The sequence below is a fragment of the Motacilla alba genome, chromosome 28 (assembly GCF_015832195.1).
Source record: "Motacilla alba alba isolate MOTALB_02 chromosome 28, Motacilla_alba_V1.0_pri, whole genome shotgun sequence".
In the NCBI taxonomy this organism is placed as follows: domain Eukaryota; kingdom Metazoa; phylum Chordata; class Aves; order Passeriformes; family Motacillidae; genus Motacilla; species Motacilla alba.
This window is the reverse complement of record NC_052043.1, coordinates 2,297,957-2,315,671: the sequence shown is the minus strand read 5'-3', so window position 1 is coordinate 2,315,671 and position 17,715 is coordinate 2,297,957. Positions and strand designations below refer to the sequence as shown.

The window sequence follows — 17,715 nt, the reverse complement described above, 5'->3', positions numbered from 1 at the left end:
GTGGATGCTCAGTCCTGGCGGTGCCTCCTCCTGGGGTGTCACCATCTGTCCCCTCGCAGTGTGCAGGGGCGGTGGCAGGGCAGAGGGCCGAGCACCAGCCCTGTCCCGGCCATGCTCGGTGCTGCTGGGCAGCCTCCGTGCCCGGGGAGGGGCTGCAGGGCTCCGGCTCCTTCCACAGCCGCCTGTAGTGCCATGGGGAGCTATTCCTTATCCTCAGGGGCGGGCAGAGCCCTGAGCCGAGCCTGTCCCGCTCCCCGTGCAGCGTCTCCATCCCTCACCCTCCGCCCGAGGAAGGCTCCGGTTCTGCTTGCGGTGGCTCTGGGATCAGCCCGGTTTTGGAGCTGGAGCTGCCTCTCCAGAGGGAGGTTCCGGTCTCGGCCTGTCCTCCTGCGCCGTGCATGTGGGAGCTTCCTCTGCCTCCTCCTCCTCCTCCTAATCACGGCCGTCCTGCGGCGGGGCTGAGCCGGGCCTGCGGAGGCAGGAGGGGAAGGGGAAGGATTGCTCTCAGCCAGCCCTGGCTGCGTTTGGGGAAGAGGAAAAGCAGACTTCGTCTTCCTTCGTCATCTTTATTTACGTGGTGTAAAAACAGAGCGGGGGCGCGGGGCTGAGCTTTGTCCCGGCGCTGCGGGGACCTCTCACCCCTCCAGGAAGAACCTCCCGGCCCTTCAAGCCCCCACTGCCAGCAGAAGGGACGGGGGGGGAAGAGACAAAACCTGCAGAGCTGGGGCAGCCCCAGGCCATCCCCTCTCCCTTTTTTCCTTCCACTCCCCCTCTGAGCCGGAGGAGCGCCTGCCCTGCCCTGCCCTGCCCCTGGGATGTTTTGGGGGGTCCCTGCCCCCCTTCTCACCTCTCCTCCCGGTCTCCCCCGGTGGCCAGCGGGGCGGGCAGTGGCCGGCCGCCCTTGTTGGTGCCCAGCACGGCCACCAGCTCGCTCTTCCTCAGCAGCGCCGCCCGCAGCTGGTCCCGCATCTCCTGGATCTTCTCCTCCAGCTCCTGGAGCTCGTTCTCACCGGCCGCTCTGTCCAGGGGCTGCGGCGGCCGCCCGTTCCCGGGGTGCCGCGGAGGGGACCCCTCGGCCTCGGGGGTGGCTCTGTCCAGCTGGAAGCGCACCCGCCGCGCCTCCTTCCGCAGGGCGCTCCAGGGCTGCGCTGCCGCCGCTGCCGGCCTCGGCTGGGGCTCGCACCTGGGTGGGGAGGGCTGAATTGGGATCTGGCTGCTCTGGGGTCCCTCCGCAGCCCCACGGAGCTCTGGCTGTCCCCAGGGAGGAGGAGGAGGAGAGCAGGGCAGGCTCCCAGTCCCAGCCGCACCTCTGCTCCAGCTTCAGCTGCTGGCTCTTCTGCTCCTCCGTGCCCATGTTCAGAGCCCGATGGATTTTCTGTGGGGAACGTGGCAAGAGTGAGCTGGGGGGATGGACTGGAGGTTCACAGGCCAGGGATTAATGGGAGGGTGATGGTCTGGAGGTGATGGTCTGGTTCAGGGCTTAAACAGGGCTGGGTGGCCCGGGGCTGGAGGAGGTGGTGTGGTTTAGGAGGGAGCGGCCACAGGGGCTCAGGGGTCTTTGGGGCGCTGTGCGAGCCCCTTCCCCTGCCCCACCTGGCTCGTGTGCAGCCAGTAGTTGAATTTCTTCTTGCGCCGGATGCGGGGCAGGACGAGGCGGTAGAAGACGTGCTCGCCCAGCGAGGTGAGGAGGGAGCCGCTCAGCCCGATGCACAGCAGCACGAAGAGCCCCGAGAAGTGGTAGATGCCCATCTGCAGGGTCTGCGGGTGGTAGGGGGTGTGGGCTGGGCTGCGGGGGGTGTCGGACCCCAGAGCCCCCCCGGCCGAGGCGCCGCCGCACCTCAGTGACGGCGAAGACGCGTTTGCCGCAGGGCACCATCTTGTACCACTTGTCGTGCAGGAGGTCGATGAAGCCCGAGGACTTGTAGCGGCTGATGAACTCGGAGACATTGGAGGTCAGCGGGGAGTTCTGGGGGAGGCCAATGCCATAGCCTGGCCCCGGTGAGGGGGGGGAGAGAGGGGCAGTGCTGGGACTGGGGGTGCAGCCCCCCAGTGCCCACCATGGAGGGGGCAGCTCCCCACCCTGCGTGGTTGTGGCAGGGCACGACCCCAGCCCCATCACACACACACAGAGGGACCCCAGCCCCATCACACACACACAGAGGGACCCCAGCCCCATCACATACACACAGCAGGACTCCCTTCCCAGCACAGCCCCCCCAAACCTTCGATGGCGAAGGGTTTGCCCACAGTGAGCAGTTTGCAGTCAGAGTCAATGGAGACCTCGTAATCCAGCAGTGACTTGTCCATGATGAAGGCGTTGAGCTTGGCAGGCTCTGTCCTGTGGGGACATGGGGGAGATGCTCAGGGAGGGGCTGCTCCCCCCTTGTCCAGCGTGCCCCCAGCCTGACACCCCTCCCAGAGGTGGGGGGCTCTGGGAGGTGCACAGGCTCCAGGGCCAGGGCAAAAGATGCCCTGGGAGAGGTAAAAGGTGGGGGGAACCCCTCACGCTCTCCCTGCCCCTCACTTGAGCATGGTGACGCCGTCGGGGGTGGTGGGGACGTTGTAGCGCCGCATGTACTCGTGCATCTCGGGGAAGCTCTTCTTGATGTACTCCTCAGCACTGCTCTCCCACACTGTGCCGAAGCGGAAGCCCTGTGAGGGGTGATGGAGCTGGAAGGAGGCACCAGAGCATCAGCACCCCTGGCCCCAGGAACGTGTCCCCACTCCCTGGGGATGTGTCCCCAGCCCTGAGTCCCAGGCATGGTGTCTGGGCAGCCCCAGAGGGGCAGCGTCTCTTGGGGATATCTGGGAAGGAGCTTCCCCAAGAACAGCCTCAGCCTGAACTCAGCCCTCTTCCCCCTGCCCTGGAGCTGGGATTTAACTCCAGTGGGATTCACACACAAAGCTCTCTGAGGGTCTCAAAGACCCCTCCACTCTTAGGAGGGGCCAAGATGCAGGACTGGGGCTGGAGAGAAGAAGGAAGGTGCAGAAGGAAGGACAGCACCCCCTCAGCCCCGTCCCTGGCCTTCAGCCCTCTCCCAGCCCACCTGAAGCAGCAGGACACTCGCTCACCTTTGGGTCATGGATGCCTGAGAGCTCCTCAAAGGTCTTGTCCCCCACCATGACAGCTGCCAGGTTGGCCGTGTAGCTGGAGAGCACCAGGAGGCAGAAGATGGCCCAGAGGTTCATGAGGAAGCGGCCGGTGCAGCACTTGGGCGTCTTGCTGGAGACGGTGCGCCCAAAGAGGATGGCGTAGCAGAGGTTGAGGGCTGAGGAGTAGGAGAAGATCTTCATGCGGTTGCGCCCGTGGGGAGTCATTCCGTAGGGGCTCTTCCACTCGTAGAGGGTGAGGAAGAGTGCGGTCATGTGCAGCGCCACGAAGATGCCCACCCACATGGTCCAGTGCAGGGGCCACATGAAGGCCCCGATGGGCGACGCCGTGTCCTTGGTCCTCACCAGGATGCCCAGGCTGGTGGAGAAGAAGGGGCTGGTGAAGTCGATGACTTTGCTCCGCGCCGAGTTGATGCTGAAGGAGGTGACGGCCATGTGGGCCGTGCCACTGAGCAGGTCCCCCACCAGTCCCGTCCAGCGTCCGTTCTTCCAGGCGCCGTATTTCCCATCGCCCACGATGTAGAGCTTGAAATCAAAGGCCATGTCCTCGGCCAGCTTCTCCAGCAGGTCGATGCAGTACCCGTAGCAGCATTTCTTGTACTCCTGTGGCACTGACCCGTTGCCATTGCCAATCTTCTCAAAGAGGGCGTCCAGCACAGCCGAGTCGTTTGTGCCAGGGTCCAGGCAGAGCTGCCCGGCCGGGCAGTTCCCTTCCTCATCCACCTCCCTGGTGAAGACAAAGGGGTGCTCCACCAACGTCACCACCCTCAGCCGTGTCCGAGCCCCCTCGGCCGCCTCGCTGGGGCTCTTGTGCTGCCGCTGGCTCTGCCACGCAACCTCCTCCAGCTCCAGCTTGCCGTGGCTCCAGGTGCCCACTGTCATCCAGGCAGGGACCCCCTGCGAGTCCCTCCGCAGGCTCCAGATGCGGAACTGCTGCTCCGGCCTCACCAGTGCCGTGTTCTCCACGCGCACCAGCCCCGTCTGGCCGTGGAAGGATGTGTTGGCCAGGAACCTGCCAAGGAAAGGGTTTCACTGCTCCAGTGCTCAGGGTCAGCTGGGACCGAGGGATGAGGCTGGGAGCTGGGAGCGGGACGTGCCCGACGTGGGCAGGGACAAGGTCAAGGAGGAGCAGCAGGATGTGGCCCCACTGCGCTGCCCCGCAGCTCGCTGTGCTGCTGGGGCCAGAGTTATTAATATTTATAGAGTGACCGTGCTCGGGCGCTGTTAAGGAGATCTGAAGTGACACATCCCCTCTGTGCAGTGCTAACCATGTCCTGGGGGTCCGAGCCCCACGGTGGTGGCTGCACACGCTGGGGACAGCACTGCCCTGAGCCCAGGGGTCCCCTGGCTCTGCCCTTACCCCAGCCCGGGTCTGGGGCAGAATCCTCCCATGTACCCCAATACCACAGAGCCAGGATGGGGGAAAAGAGAAGCCCCCGGCACCCCCTTACCGGGCAAGGAAGAGCCCTGGGGACTTGCTGCCTGCCCGGTGCCTCTCGTTGCAGCTGCCCGTGGTCTGCAGCTGTGCAGGGTCGGGGAGGCCGCGGGCAGCGTGGGCAATGGCCCGGGATACCAGTCCCACTGTGTCCTGCACGAAGAGCTCCAGCGGTGGCCGGCTGACCTCCCCAAAGGCCAGCAGCCCCAGGGGCAGGCCCTCGGTCTGCAGCTCGCTGGTGCTGAGCGGGAAGCCCAGCATCCAGTGGAATTCCTGCGGTGGCAGCCCCGATTCCTCGGCCGCCTGGAAGACGAGTCGAGCGTGGTGCAGGTCACAGCCCAGCAGCAGCACTGGGCTGGAGAGGGTCCTGACACGGTCCCCGTGCTGCCGCAGGTAGCGGGTGGCCCTGGGCTCATCCAGGTAGCCCAGGTCCAGGACAGTGCGGAGGAAGAGCTGGGAACGTTGGGCCCAGAGGTCGAGGAAGCTGTCAATGTCCCAGGGGTGGCAGAGCACCAGGCTGGTCTCCTGCCAGTTGTTGGCTTGCAGGATGCTCACCAGCACATCCACCAGCGTCTCCGGGGAGCTCTGCCGGTCCATGTGGAGGTGGAAGGGGCTCTGCCAACACACAAGGGTCGTGGATGTGCCCCTGCCCACGGGAAGAGCCCAGAGGCAGCACCAGATATGGACCCACGTGCCCTGAGGTCATCCCACACTCCCTGCCCATCCCCTGCCCGGTTCCTGTCTGGGGTGCACTGCCAGGACACGTCCCAGAGCCCTTCGGAGGCAGAATGGAGCTGGGGCTGGGGCTGAGGGCTGCAGAGCTTCCAGAGGAACCAGGGAACTTACCTCGGAGTGAAAGCTGGAATTGGGTCTGGGATAGAGCTGGGCAAGGAGCCAGGAGAGAGCTGAGATGGGAGCTGGGATAGAGCCAGGATAGGGCTGGAATGAGGGCCAAAAGGGGGCTGGAATAGAGCTGAGATGGGAGACAAACAGCCAGGATGGGGCACAGGATGAGGCTGGGGTAGAGGCAGGATGGAGGTGGGAATGAGGATGGGATGGGGCCGGGGTGGAAGAGAAGAGAGAGGGAGAACAGAGCCGGGATGGAGCCCGGAGGCAGTCGGGATGCAGCAAGGATGAGTGGTTGGGATTCCGAATTGGAGCTGGAATCGGGATCGGGATCGGAGGCAGGTCGGAGTCGGCAGGAGGACCCGCGGAACAGAGCCGGTATGGAGTCGAGACGGGGATCGGGATAGAGCTGGTATGGATCCGGGACGGGGATCGGGACGGGAGCACGGACGGAGCCGAGACGGGAGCGAGGACGGAGCCGGCGAGCAGGGACGGGAGCTGCGTGCGGTGCCGGCGCTGCGGGTCTCACCTGAGCTCGAAAAGGCAGCGGCCAGCGGGTGTCCAGGATGCTGACGAAGGGGACCTGGAGGGCGGCGGCGAGGAAGTCGAGCTGGAGCAGCTCCCGGCGGGAGCGGGGCAGCGCCAGGACGGCGGCCACGCCGCGCCCCGCCAGAGCCCCGCACAGCCACCGCGCCAGCGAGCCGGGGTCCCGCGCCGCCGGGCCGCCCCCCACCACCTCCAGGCTGAGGTTGTGGGGCAGCGTCACCTCCCCGGGGCTCCCCCCGGGGCCGGTACCGCTACCGGCGGCTCGGGCCAGCGCGGCGCGGAGCCGGGCGCGGGCGGGCGCGGGCGGCAGCAGCGCCCCGAGGCGCACGGTGGGTCCGGCTCCGGGGCCGAGGCCGGGGCCGGGGGATGCCGGGACGCGGCAGGGATGCGGGTGTCCCCCCGCCGCCCCCAGAGCCGCCGCCAGCAGCCAGAGCGCCCGCAGCCCCGCCATGCACCCCGCGCCGGCCCCGCACCGGCCCCGCCGCTCTGCGCTCCGCCGGGGACGGCTCCGGCTGCGGGCAGGGACCTCCGGCCGGGTCCCGCCGGGGCCCCCCCTCCCCGGGTAGCGCCGAGCCCCCGCAGCCCCCGGTGCGCGGTGGGGCACGCCGGACCCGGCCCACGCAGCGCCGGACCCGCCCGCAGCCGCCCCGTCCACGCCCACGCACGGCGCCGGTCCCCCCCTCCCTGCCCCCCGCAGCCAACGGGGCCCCCACCCGCGCGGGGCTGCCCTCCGGGCGCTGCCACCCTGGGGTCCCCTGGCGCAGAGGTGCCCGCTGATCCCAGGGTGGTCCCGGCTACCTCTGGACCGCTGGGGTGTTCCTCCTCTTCCTCCTCCTCATCCGCCTCCTCGGCCCCCGACGGAAAGCCCCTCGGGTGGGTCCCGGGCCGTGAACTGAGCCTCCGTCCCGGGAAAGGCCCCCAGCCCGGCCCCTCGACCCCTCCTCAGTCTGAGGCACAGCTTCAGTACCGGGGGGTCCCGGGGCCGAGCGGGTCCAGGCTGAGCGATTCCTTCTGCTGCGTGAGGAAGGGGAGAGGGCAGCGGCGGCACAGCCTTCCTCCGCGGAGGGAGGGGACACGGGGTCACCCTCCTCATCCTCATCAGGGAAACTGAGGCTCAACCCAGCCCAAGGGTCCCTGCCACCGGCGCACAAACACCAGCAACCGGGGCCGGAGCCACGCTAAATTAATAAGGAAAAATGAAGGATGGAGCCAAAATCCATCTGGCAAAAAGTATCGATTCATGTAATATCGATAAATGTAATGAGTCACAGCTAACGAATTCTCCTGCGGAGCCGGCCCTGCAGGGAGGGCAGCTCAAATCCCGCCAGAGCACGGAGGGTCGTGGGGTGCTGGACTCCCCCTGAGCACGGGCCCCCTTGCAGCTCCTCACGGGGATAAACACAGGACAGCCCCCACTGTCCACGCAGGAGGGGCAGCAGGGTCCTGGAATGAAACCCCCCAAACACCAGGCACAGAACAGGGGGGGCTCTCTGGGAAGCCCCTTCTGCTCTAAGTGCATCACCCCAACAGGAACCCCACTGGGGGGGACTGGGCAAGTGTGGGGTGACTGGGAGGGAGCTCTGGGGTCTGCATGCCTGGGGGTCTGAGGGCTCCCTGGAGCAGGGATGTGCCCCCACCTCTTGCCCCACTGCAGCCCCTGGCTCTGGGTGACGGTTCCTGCTGCAGCTGATGAATGTTGATCCAAAACGTTGGGAGGAAGAGGAGGAGCAGGAGAGGAAGGGAAAGGAACAGCTCCAGTGATTAAGCTAAAAGCATCTTCTCAGGAACTGGCGGGAGCTGGGGATGCTCGGATGCTGTGGTTTTAAAATGCACTTTAAATCATCTGCACTTGGTGTAGTGAATGGGAGGGGGGTATGACGCAGAGGGATGGCCAGGGGACACCTCAACACCCCGTAGGGACAGGGAAGGACCCTCGGGGTGAAGGCAACAGGGCAGTTTGGGGATAAGGAAGCACTTTCCCACTCCCAGTGGGCAGCCCAGGGATGCAGAGATAGATGGTCAAGGTCTGTGGCCATGCAAGGGTTGTTAAAGAAACCAACACGGGCATCTTTCACTATAAAAACCAAATCTTTTTATGTAAAAAATAAACCTAAACAAAACCCACAACCCCCGCTGCCATGCTGTGACAATACAAAAGGCCGAGTCCCCAAACACCGTGAAAACAGAGTCGTTGGATCCAAATATATATAAATTCTTGACTGAGGAGATTGGAAATAGCACCTTGCTGGTCCCCCCGCCCCTCCCCAGAGTGACCCTGTGCCCCCAAACCACCACCAGCTGTGCTCCAAGCCCAGGGACACCCCAGGCTCTGCCTGCCAGACAGATCAGGAGCCCCATCCTCAGCCCTGGCAGCCAGGGCCCCCCGCTGCACCCCCAGAGCAGGAGCCCCTCAGCCTCTGCTGTCCAGAGCGCGGGGTCCGGCGGCACTGAGCAGCAATCCCCAAGACAGGGTGGGCAGAAGGGGGTCTCCAAAATCCAATCTCAAACCGGTATTGAGAGGAAAAAAAACACTTTTCTGTCTGCACTGCAGGGTCAAGTAACGAAAAGAAACAAAAAAGGGGCGGGGGAAGAAACGGGGAAGGAGCAGGAGCCGCATCCTGAGCCCTCCCAGGAGCCAGCGACGCTCCTCCTGCAGCGGCCGCCCGAGTGCTCCCCGGCCCCGAATCGGAGTGAACACGGTCCCTGTGCTGTCCCCTCGCCGGTCTCAGCCCCGCGTCACGGAGCAGGCGGAGGCGGCGGCGTGTGCCGGGTGGGGGGAAGGTGAGCCGGGTGCTCGCAGCCGGCCGGGCGGCGCCCGAGGGCGGGCGGTTCTTCCCCAGGAGCCGGACAGGGAGAGGCGGAGGGGTGCGAGGGCGGGGGCAGCCTCTTCACTTGGCTGGTTTGGTGATGATGCGAGTGGAGAAGTCAAAGAGGTCCTTGTTGATTTTGCGGAGGTTGCTCACCTCCTCCTCCAGCTCGCTCACCTGGATCGTCAGGTGCTCCTGGTCTCCCACCAGGTTCTGTGACACGAAAACGCAACAGACAAGTGTCAGGGCCTCAGCTCTGACAGGCACAGGCTGCTGCTCCTTCCCCAGCAGTAAACGCCAAACCCTTCGGTCCCCTCCCTCCTCCTCCTCCTCCAAGTGCAGCCCCTCCTGCCCATGGCCCCAGCAGATTTTAGGGTTCTTTTCTCCTGTTCCAGTGTCCCAACTCGCTCGGGGCCTCATGAGTCAGATCAGCTGACAAGGATCCCCCTCAAGGGGTCAGTACCCAGTTCCCAGCCTGGGAGCAGCTCTCACCTTTTCCCTCGTCGAGTACATCTGCGAGTACATCCTCTCTGCCTTCTCCAGGTAGCTCTGCCCAGGCTCCTGCAGGGACCAGAATGGAGGAGTTGGCAGAGCAGACACAGACCCTCTCCCCATGCCCCTGGACTGGATTCCCCATGGGAGGGAGCCTGGGTGATCCATCCTGCTGTCCCCTGTGTCAGGCAAACAGCCCCTTGGCCTGCTGCCACCAAGCCAACAGGGAGCTTATCCATCAGCTCTGGCAGGACTGCCACTGTCACTCACCCAGAGACAGACACTGACAGTGGGGAGCAGCTCTGCGACCACTGGCAGAGAGGCTGGCATGGGCAGGACACTGATGGGGTGTGACCCTCCCTGCCCGGGGACAGCTATGCCCAGGGAATGGTGGGACAGCAAAGCCAGCCCACGCTGCAGCACGGGGCTGGGAGGACAAATGACTGCAGCAGCCAGGATGGGGAGGAAGCAGGAACGGGTTTCACCAGCTGGAGGAGAAGCTTTGCTCTGGCACAACCCCTCCTGGATGTCTGTGCCCCCTCCCCAGCTGCCCCCAGCACCTGCTGGTGCAGCCCCAGGCGCAGCGTCACCCCCTCGGCGCCCGGCTCGTCGCTGCTCTCGGTGCCGTGCAGGTGCCTGCTGAACTTGGGCAGGGGCACGCTGGGCTTCCCCTCGGGGTTGAACATGTTGGCAGGGGCCAGCACGATGAAGGCGTTCGTCACTGGACCTGTGCAGGGACAGAGGGGACAGGTCAGGCTGGACCCTGGTGGGTTGGAGAGGCAGGGGCCTCGGGCAGCCCCGAGGACAGCGAGCACGACCCTGGCACAGGCGGGGCCCAGGACTCTCCACCCTCCCCAGCAGCAGCTGCAGCTCTCGGGGCTGGCTGAGACCCCCGGGGAGCAGAGCCCGGCCTCCCCCCACCCTGAGCTGCCATCCAGCAGCAGCTCCGTGCTGCCACGATCCACGGCAGAGCTGATGAGCGCGTTAATTACTGCGCTGCGTTAATTACTGCACTTACCCACGGCTGCTGCCGCCCCCTCCCAGCTGCTGGGAGCTCCCACCGCTGTCCCCCACGCCCTGTCAGGCACAGCAGCCCCCAACCCCCATCCAGGGGGCAGGGCAGCTCAGCCACTGCTAGCACAGTCTGACCATCCGTCTCCCCTGGGCAAAGGCAGGGTGAGGATGGTCCACATGCACCTGACAGGGGCTGCCAGGGCTGTGGAGAAGGGTGCAGGGTGAGGAGGGGACATGGTGGGGCCCAGGGAGGCTTGGAGTTGCTGGAGGATTTTGGTCTCTGCAGAGCAGACAGACAGAAGCAGCTCTGACACGGATGAGGGCTCTGTCACCACCATCCACCCCTCCAGAGCCTGCTCCCAAATCTGATCCTGCCAGGATTCAAGGTTGGGTGCCACCAGCAGCTCTGCTGAGTGCCTGGCCCCAAAGCTGCTCCTGGCCAACTCTTGATGGCTTCACTCCCTCCTTGAAGACCAGATGATGGTGCTCCTGAAGCAAGTGCCCATCAGTGAGATTCCCACTGCACTGGCAGCTCATGGAGCAGTTCGAGAGGAAAGGTGGAGAGGAGAAAATCTCAGGAGTGAACCCAGAGTTCCCCAAACCTGGTCACCACCTGGACACAGCCCTCACAGCTACTCTGGGGCCCCAGTGCAGATGCAGGTGCTGTAGCAGATCACCTTGCCCCAAGGCCTGGGCCAGCCTGGGCACGGAGACCAGGCTTAGCTGGGGGGAAACAAATAACCCAGCTTGCAAGACAGAGCTGCCAGCAGCACCCATCAGCCAGAGCCCCAGGATGGCCTTGCAGGGGGAGTCCTCGGGGACGGTGTGTGCCACGCTGTGTTTGCAGAGACAAGGATGGAGCTCGTGTGACACGATGGGAATTGAGGCCCGGAGGGATCTGGGGGCAGGGCTGGCTCCCAGCCTCGTCCCACAGGTCTCCTGCTTCCCCCCAGAGTGGTGCCAGCCCTGCCTCACCAGCGCTGCCACAGCTCATTACCCAGGAGCAGCAGCCTGGCTTCTCAAAGTCCACCTGCTCTGCCCCTGCCAAGGACGAGCGACCTTTGGTGACACAGCCCCCTGCACTGGCCTGCTTGCCTGGCCCTGAGCCACACTCCAGCTCCTTGGATTTATTTGCAGCAGTGCTGAGAGGGGGGGGCAGAGGGTCCTGTGTGCCCCCAGCCACCCCCGTGCCCAGCAAGCAGAGGGACCACGCTGTCCCGGGGACACTGGGCCAGAGGCTGCTGTCACATCACCACGTCAGAGCCCTGTCACCTCTGCCTTGGGGAGGCAGCAGGGACAGACCTTGCTGGGGGGCTCATGCCTCTGCTCAGAGAGGCCAAGGGGGGACAGGGATCCATGGAGAGGGGGGCTGGGTTGGGGCAGCAGATTCCCCCCACTGCGAGGCTGCAGGGCCCCACGGGGACTCCAGACCCAGGGCACAGCTCGGGGTGCTGGACTCCCAGCCTATGGCTGAGCACACACAGTCATGCCAGTGCCAAGGCTGCCAGGGAAACCAAATCCCTGCCCACAGGCAGCAGAGAGCCAGCGGAGCACCCACGGCTTGGGGTCAGCCTGGTGCTGCTCCTCCTGGGAAGAGGCTGCTCTGTCCATTCCTCCCTGCAGCCTCGGGAGGACTCCAATGCCCGGCTCTCAGCCAAAGGCTGCCCCCCCTCCTGGGATGACTCACAGCTCCATTTGGGCTGCTCTCACCCTCTGGTGCCAGCGGCGCCAGGCCGGATGGGCGCTGCAGTGGGTCCCAATTAGGGATGGTCCTTGGCAGCCAAAGAGAAGAGGAAAAGGTTCTGCAGGCAGCCCAGCTTCCAGAGACTGCCCCGAGGCAGCAGCTCAGCCACCACAGAGGAACGGGGACTGGCTGTCCCCACCATCACCTTTGGGAGGGGTTTGGGCCATGCCCAAAGCAGCCCCACCGGTCACTGTGGCACCTGGGGCCAGAAACCACCACAGCTGGGGGAGGAACACAGTTAACAGCAGGAGGGGTAAATCCCCACTGCTCTGAGGTAGCTGAGGCACCCAACTGCTGCTCCTGCAATTTACTGGAGCCATCAGACTGAAATCCCAGACAGCTGCTCATATGGGATTCACTTCAGGCCCCATGAGCTCACGGGCACTCAGTGCCGGGGTCACGGAGCTGTCTCCCCTCCAGACACAGCTGGGGTGTGTGTGGGGTGACTGCTGCCTTGGGAAAACAAGGAGGAGGATCCCGTGTGGCCTCAGTGACAGGGTGAAATCCATGACTCACTCCTGACAGAGCACAGGGGGTTGTTAACACATGGGGCAAGGTCACGGCACCGCTCTAGACAGCCCGGGCTCCCTGCAACGCCTCTGCCCTTCCCAGGGCGTGAAGCAAGGGGCACAAACACACCTGCAGAGCCCAGGGCAGCACAGGTGAGACAGCAGCAGCCTCTGGCAGCGAGGATCCTGGAGATAAGGACATTCCTACCTTTGTGATTCATCGTCTTCAGGCACTGCTTGCTCTGGATGTCCCACAGCCGGACGGTTTCGTCGTGAGAGCCCGAGAGCAGGAGGCTGCCATCTGTGGAGACTGACAGACACGTCACCTGGTTCCTGGAATGGGGAAGAGGATGTTTAAACTCAGGATGACCCCAGGACTGCCAGAAGCTGGTGAGGTGGGCAGATGGTGGCTGGCAGGTATGTCTGGTTCCTCACCTGTGCCCTTTAAAGACCTTCCCGTTCTCCTGCTCTGTCTGGAAGGTCCTGTCTCTCTGAACTGGCTGCAGAAGTGAAGAAAGGAAGGGAAAGGGGTTAAAATTCAGGAAGGCTGAATCCAGCAGGTTCATCACCATGTTTGGAGGGGGCATAGGAGACACAGGGGAACCAGGCCCTCCTCTGCCCTGGCAGGTCCCACCAGGCTCGGGGTGACAGGGCACACCTGCAGCCCCACACTCACCCAGGCGCAGAGGTCGACCTGGAAGATGGACCCGTCCATGCCCCCGCAGAACATGTGGTACTCAGAGAGGTCCAGAGTCACAGCCATGATCCCCACGTCGAAGAGCACGGAAAGCAGGAGCTCCCCAGACGAGATTTCCCAGAGCTGGAGTGAGAGGGGACAGGAGAGTCAGGGGTGAGAATGTTAATGGCAGGATTGGAGGAACACTGATATCCTGGAACCCCACACTGGCACTCCCACCCTGGCATTCCCTCCCGGCTGTGGCTGGGAAACTGAGTCCAAGGCAGAACCCTGATCAGCCTCTCTGTGAGCAGGAGAGAATTTTCCCAAGGCAGCTTCAAAGCAGCTCTGAACCCTCTCTGTGGCCATCCTGCCCCCAGGGCAGCTCCTGCCCCACAGGCTCCAGCCTGCTCTGCTCCCTGTGGACATCAGCAATGGAAAACAGAGGAGCTGACCCCGACATTCCCAGGACAACAGGGACTGCAGCAGTCCAGCCTGGGGGCAGGTGCAGAGGAACTGCTGTTGTTGGAGAGGCAGAGCCCAGCTCTGGCAGCTCTGAGTCATTGCAGAGACAGCCAAGAAATTAAGCCACTGCAACCCGGCAAAGCTTGGGGACAGCTCGGGGACAGGGACAGCTTCCTGCTACCTGGCAGGAGCCCGGCTGTGACCCCGCAGGGTCTGGCACCTCCAAAATGAGGCTCACCTTGGCTGTCTGGTCGAGGGAGGCGGTGGCAGCCCGTGCCAGGGGCCCTCCGAAGCCGCAGCACAGGTCGGTGATGGGGAGGCTGTGCCGGGACCAGACGTGCCGGGGGTCAGGGATCTGGGAGGGCTCTGCCTGCAACACGCTGTGGGGAGAGCACAGACAGGCAGGTCAGCCAGGACAGAGCCCCATGGGGAGCTGGGCCAGGTTCTGATCCCACTGGGAACGCCTCTCCTGGCTGCAGGGAGCAAGTGGCACACGGGAGCTGCTGGCAGCCATGGCACACGGATACCGAGGCTGAGATCCCCATCCCACAGGGACAAAGACCCTGGGTAAAGGGCACAGTCCCCCCTGTGTCACCCAGGGAAAGAAGTCAGAACCATCTGCCTGCTCCCAAGAAGCACAGATGAGACCCCGAGGAAAGGCTCCCTGTCTGCAAGGAGGGCACAGACGCAGCTGTGGGCACAGAGGGATCTCCTGCTCCAAAATCCCTGCGCCCCCCAGCCCCCCTTACTTGTAGAGGTTCCACACCAGGGCCAGGCAGTCCTTGGCCCCTGAGAGGAAGTGGCTGCTGTCGTCGGTGAAGCAGAGGCACGTGAGGTCCTGGTAGTGTCGGTTCAGGATGGCGAGGAGGTTCCCGTTGGACACCTGGAGTGAGGGGAAGGGCAGGAGGGAGTCAAGGATGTCTTGGGATCACGTGGCGCCCTGCCCTTGGTGCAGTGAGGGGGAAGGGTGGGTTCTGTTGCCCCCGTGAGCCTGTTGGCACCTCGGGACAGTGACTGACACCACTGAGGTGCAGCTGGAGCAACAGCCTGCACTCAGGAGCACAGGGAAATTCAGCCCATGGCAGTGGAAGGGGTCCTGGCACATTAACTCTGGAACCCAGGGATGCCACAGCTGCTCCTCTGGCCAAGCCACAAGTGTGCAGTAAAGATTTCTTGTTCACTCTTAATATTCATATTACTTTGGTGGCTCCTTCCCTCCCCCCACAGGTCCTCAGGAGGAGGCAGTGGGGTGATGAGAGCTGCAGGACACCCCAGGGGTGGCTCGTGGTCCTGGGCCAGCAGAGGCTTTAGGGTGGACAAGGAATTCCCCAAGCCTGGAACATTTCTTATTAAAAGCCAACGCTGCAGATGGGGAGGGAACCAAAAGAGAAAAGCCTCAAATAAAATAAGAGTCTGCTTCTTCTCGTGGCCTGAATTACACCAAAAAGTCAAACCTCAAACTCAATTCAAGGGGTTGCACAGACAGCACAACGCCCAGCTCTAGGGGCTGGTTCCAGCTCCATGGTGGTTTCCATGGAGCCTCTCCAGCGTGCCAGAGGGACAGTGCCACACTCTGGAACACATCTGTGGGTGACAGGAGCTGGAGCAGGGCCCACCTGGGAGCACCACAGGCAGCAGCTCCCACTGCAGGCTCAGCCTCAGGGATTTTTTTCCTGCTACAAGCACTTTGGTACAAACAAACCCTGATGGGCTCAGGTAGAGCCACTCACACCATGAGGCTCAAACCTGCCCTGGCACGGGGAGCTCTCCAAGTGAGGCATCCTGGGGTTTAATCCTGGGCTCAGGACAAGACACTGCTTTCATTTGCTCAGTGGTGTGCTGGGAACGCAGCGTAATCCCAAATTAATCCAGCAGTAATTAACCAGCAGGACAACGACCGGAGCAGAGCAGGGGCTGCTGGCACCCTGGGCACACACAAATACACAGCTGAAAAGTGGGAGAAGCGCTGCAGGAAAACCAGATCCTGTGCTGCTGCCTCGTGGGAGCAATGCCTGACCCTTGAGGCATCAGAGATGCTTGGGGAGAGGAGAAGGAGACAGAGTGAAGCCTCTCCCTGAATTCCTCCCACTCCTACTTCACTGAGCTGCCCCATGGGCTGAGGGCAGCACAGCCTTTACCCCAGGACCAGGATTTACAGACATTTGAGGGACGGGGACCTCCCTGACCGTGCAGGGTGTGAGGGTGCGTGCCCCAGCACCCCGTACCTCCCACAGGTAGATGCTCTCGGCGACGCCCGCCAGGATGTAGAGCCCGTTGGGAGAGGCTGTCAGGCAGGTCACGGGCCCGGGACAGATGATCTTCTGCTGCAGCTGGTCCTGGCACAGAGAGGGCACAGCGGGGCTCAGAGAGGGCAAGGGGCTGCAAGCAGGGCTCCCCGACACCGGGGCTCAGGGGCATCTCTGTGGGGGTCTCAGAGAGGGCAAGGGGCTGCAAACAGGGCTCCCCAACACCAGGGCTCGGGCATCTCTGTGGGGGTCTCACAGGGATGGGGGGCACCTGCCCGTGGTGATGGGGGTCGGAAGGGAGGGAGGGCGGGCCTGAGGGTCCAACCGGGGACAGGGGGGGGTCTCTGTGGAGAGAGGGGCCATGGGGGTCTCTGCAGAGAACGGGGCCATGAAGGGGTGTCCGAGCACAGAGGGGAGTCTCCACGAAAAGAGGGGTCTTGGGGGGTCTTTGTGGAGAGAGGGGCCACGGGAGGTCATTGTGGAGAGAAGAGCCATGGGGGGGTCTGACCATGGATTTGGGGGAGCTCTGTAGACGGAGGGGCTCCTCATCACAGGGCCGGGGGCTCCTCAGGAGGGGTGGCCCCGTCACATCCCTCACGGGGCCCGGAGTTCCCCCGCGAGGCATCCCCCGAGCCGAGGCCGCCCGGGCCCGCCCGCCGCGCCGGTACCTTCCTCTGGAGCTCCCAGACGTTGATGTAGCTCTTGCCGAGCTGGGCCCCCAGCAGGTGCTCGCCGCCCAGCAGCGCCAGCCCGCGTGGGCCGCTGTTGCCGCCGCGGTAGCCGGGCAGGGCCGAGCCCGAGTGCAGCTCCCAGACCGAGCAGTTGCAGAGCGGCCCCGCCGCGTCCGACACCAGCGCCACCTCCATGGGCGCCGCCATCTTCGCGGTCCGCCAGGGCCACAGAGAGCGCGGCCGCGGCCCAGAGCGCCGCCTCCCCCGCCCGGCGCCGACCAATCAGCAGCGGCGCCGCCGCGGCCGCGCGGGGCGGGAGGTGCGCACGCGGCAGGAAGCTCAGCAGGGCCCGCCCCGGTCGGTGCTGGATGGGTGACCCGGGACGCCGGCTGTGCACATGGGGCACCCCACGGGCTTATGGGGACCCTGAGGAGACCCCATAATAACCCTATGGGGATCCTGTGGAGACCCCACAGTCCTATGGACCTCCCCAACCCCATGAGGACCCCATGGGCACCCCTCGGGCTTATGGGGACCCTGAGGAGACCCCAAAACCCTATGGGGACCCTGTGGAGACCCCATAGAGACCCCATGGGCACCCCACTGGGTTATGGGGCACCCTATAGGGACCCCATAACCCTATGGACCTCCACAGCCCTATGGGGACTCGCTGATCATCCCAGAGCTTCGTGTGGACACACAGAGCTTCATGGGGACCCCACAAAGATTCATGAGTGCCCCACAAACTTGGGGTGCCCTGGATACCTCCACGCTTTGTGGGCAACCCGTGGGTACCCCCTGACCCTATAGACCACCCACAGGGACTGCATGGACACCCCACAATCCCACAGCCACCCCATAGCTGTGTGGGAACCCCATGAGCACCTCACAAAACTAAGGATGCCCCGGATACCTCCCAATCCTATGGACACCCCACAATCCCACAGCCACCCCATAGCTACGTGGGAACCCCATGAGCACCCCACAGCTATGAGGGTGCCTTTGGACACCCCACAGCCCTACAGAGACCCCACGCACACCTCATAATCCTATCATCACCCCATAAATCCATTGATACCCCATACCCCAAATCCATGAGGGAATCCTACGGATACCCCACAGCCCTGTGGGCAACCCTGGGCCCCCCCAGGGC

The 17,715-nt window shown here is 64.1% G+C and overlaps 2 protein-coding genes across 2 annotated transcripts; both read right to left on the bottom strand.

Annotated features, from left to right (window-relative positions):
• Window positions 1-47: 47 nt before the first annotated feature.
• On the bottom strand, window positions 48-6,469 carry GRIN3B (glutamate ionotropic receptor NMDA type subunit 3B). Its single transcript, XM_038163944.1, has 10 exons — window positions 5,922-6,469; window positions 4,563-5,161; window positions 3,073-4,123; window positions 2,525-2,670; window positions 2,223-2,338; window positions 1,838-1,989; window positions 1,594-1,758; window positions 1,308-1,375; window positions 848-1,183; window positions 48-469 (listed from the first exon to the last, which is right to left on the bottom strand). The coding sequence occupies exons 1-10, from the start codon at window positions 6,387-6,389 to the stop codon at window positions 433-435; spliced, it is 3,138 nt and encodes a 1,045-aa protein (XP_038019872.1). The 5' UTR covers window positions 6,390-6,469; the 3' UTR covers window positions 48-432.
• Window positions 6,470-8,007: 1,538 nt separating this feature from the next.
• On the bottom strand, window positions 8,008-16,769 carry WDR18 (WD repeat domain 18). The gene is made up of 10 exons (XM_038164148.1): window positions 16,560-16,769; window positions 15,871-15,981; window positions 14,395-14,528; window positions 13,884-14,025; window positions 13,181-13,324; window positions 12,940-13,004; window positions 12,713-12,837; window positions 9,798-9,964; window positions 9,238-9,306; window positions 8,008-8,958 (listed from the first exon to the last, which is right to left on the bottom strand). The coding sequence occupies exons 1-10, from the start codon at window positions 16,767-16,769 to the stop codon at window positions 8,827-8,829; spliced, it is 1,299 nt and encodes a 432-aa protein (XP_038020076.1). The 3' UTR covers window positions 8,008-8,826.
• Between the last annotated feature and the right edge of the window lie 946 nt (window positions 16,770-17,715).

Coding starts and splice junctions, on each gene's coding strand:
- GRIN3B (XM_038163944.1), bottom strand. CDS start 6,389: ATGGCGGGGCTGCGGGCGCTCTGGCTGCTGGCGGCGGCTCTGGGGGCG. Junction 2,339..2,524: donor GACGGCGTCACCATGCTCAA/GTGAGGGGCAGG, acceptor ATGTCCCCACAG/GACAGAGCCTGCCAAGCTCA. Junction 1,184..1,307: donor CAGCTGAAGCTGGAGCAGAG/GTGCGGCTGGGA, acceptor CTCCCCACCCAG/GTGCGAGCCCCAGCCGAGGC.
- WDR18 (XM_038164148.1), bottom strand. CDS start 16,769: ATGGCGGCGCCCATGGAGGTGGCGCTGGTGTCGGACGCGGCGGGGCCG. Junction 13,325..13,883: donor CCCTCGACCAGACAGCCAAG/GTGAGCCTCATT, acceptor CTCTCACTCCAG/CTCTGGGAAATCTCGTCTGG. Junction 9,965..12,712: donor GAAGACGATGAATCACAAAG/GTAGGAATGTCC, acceptor GTCCCTGCACAG/GTCCAGTGACGAACGCCTTC.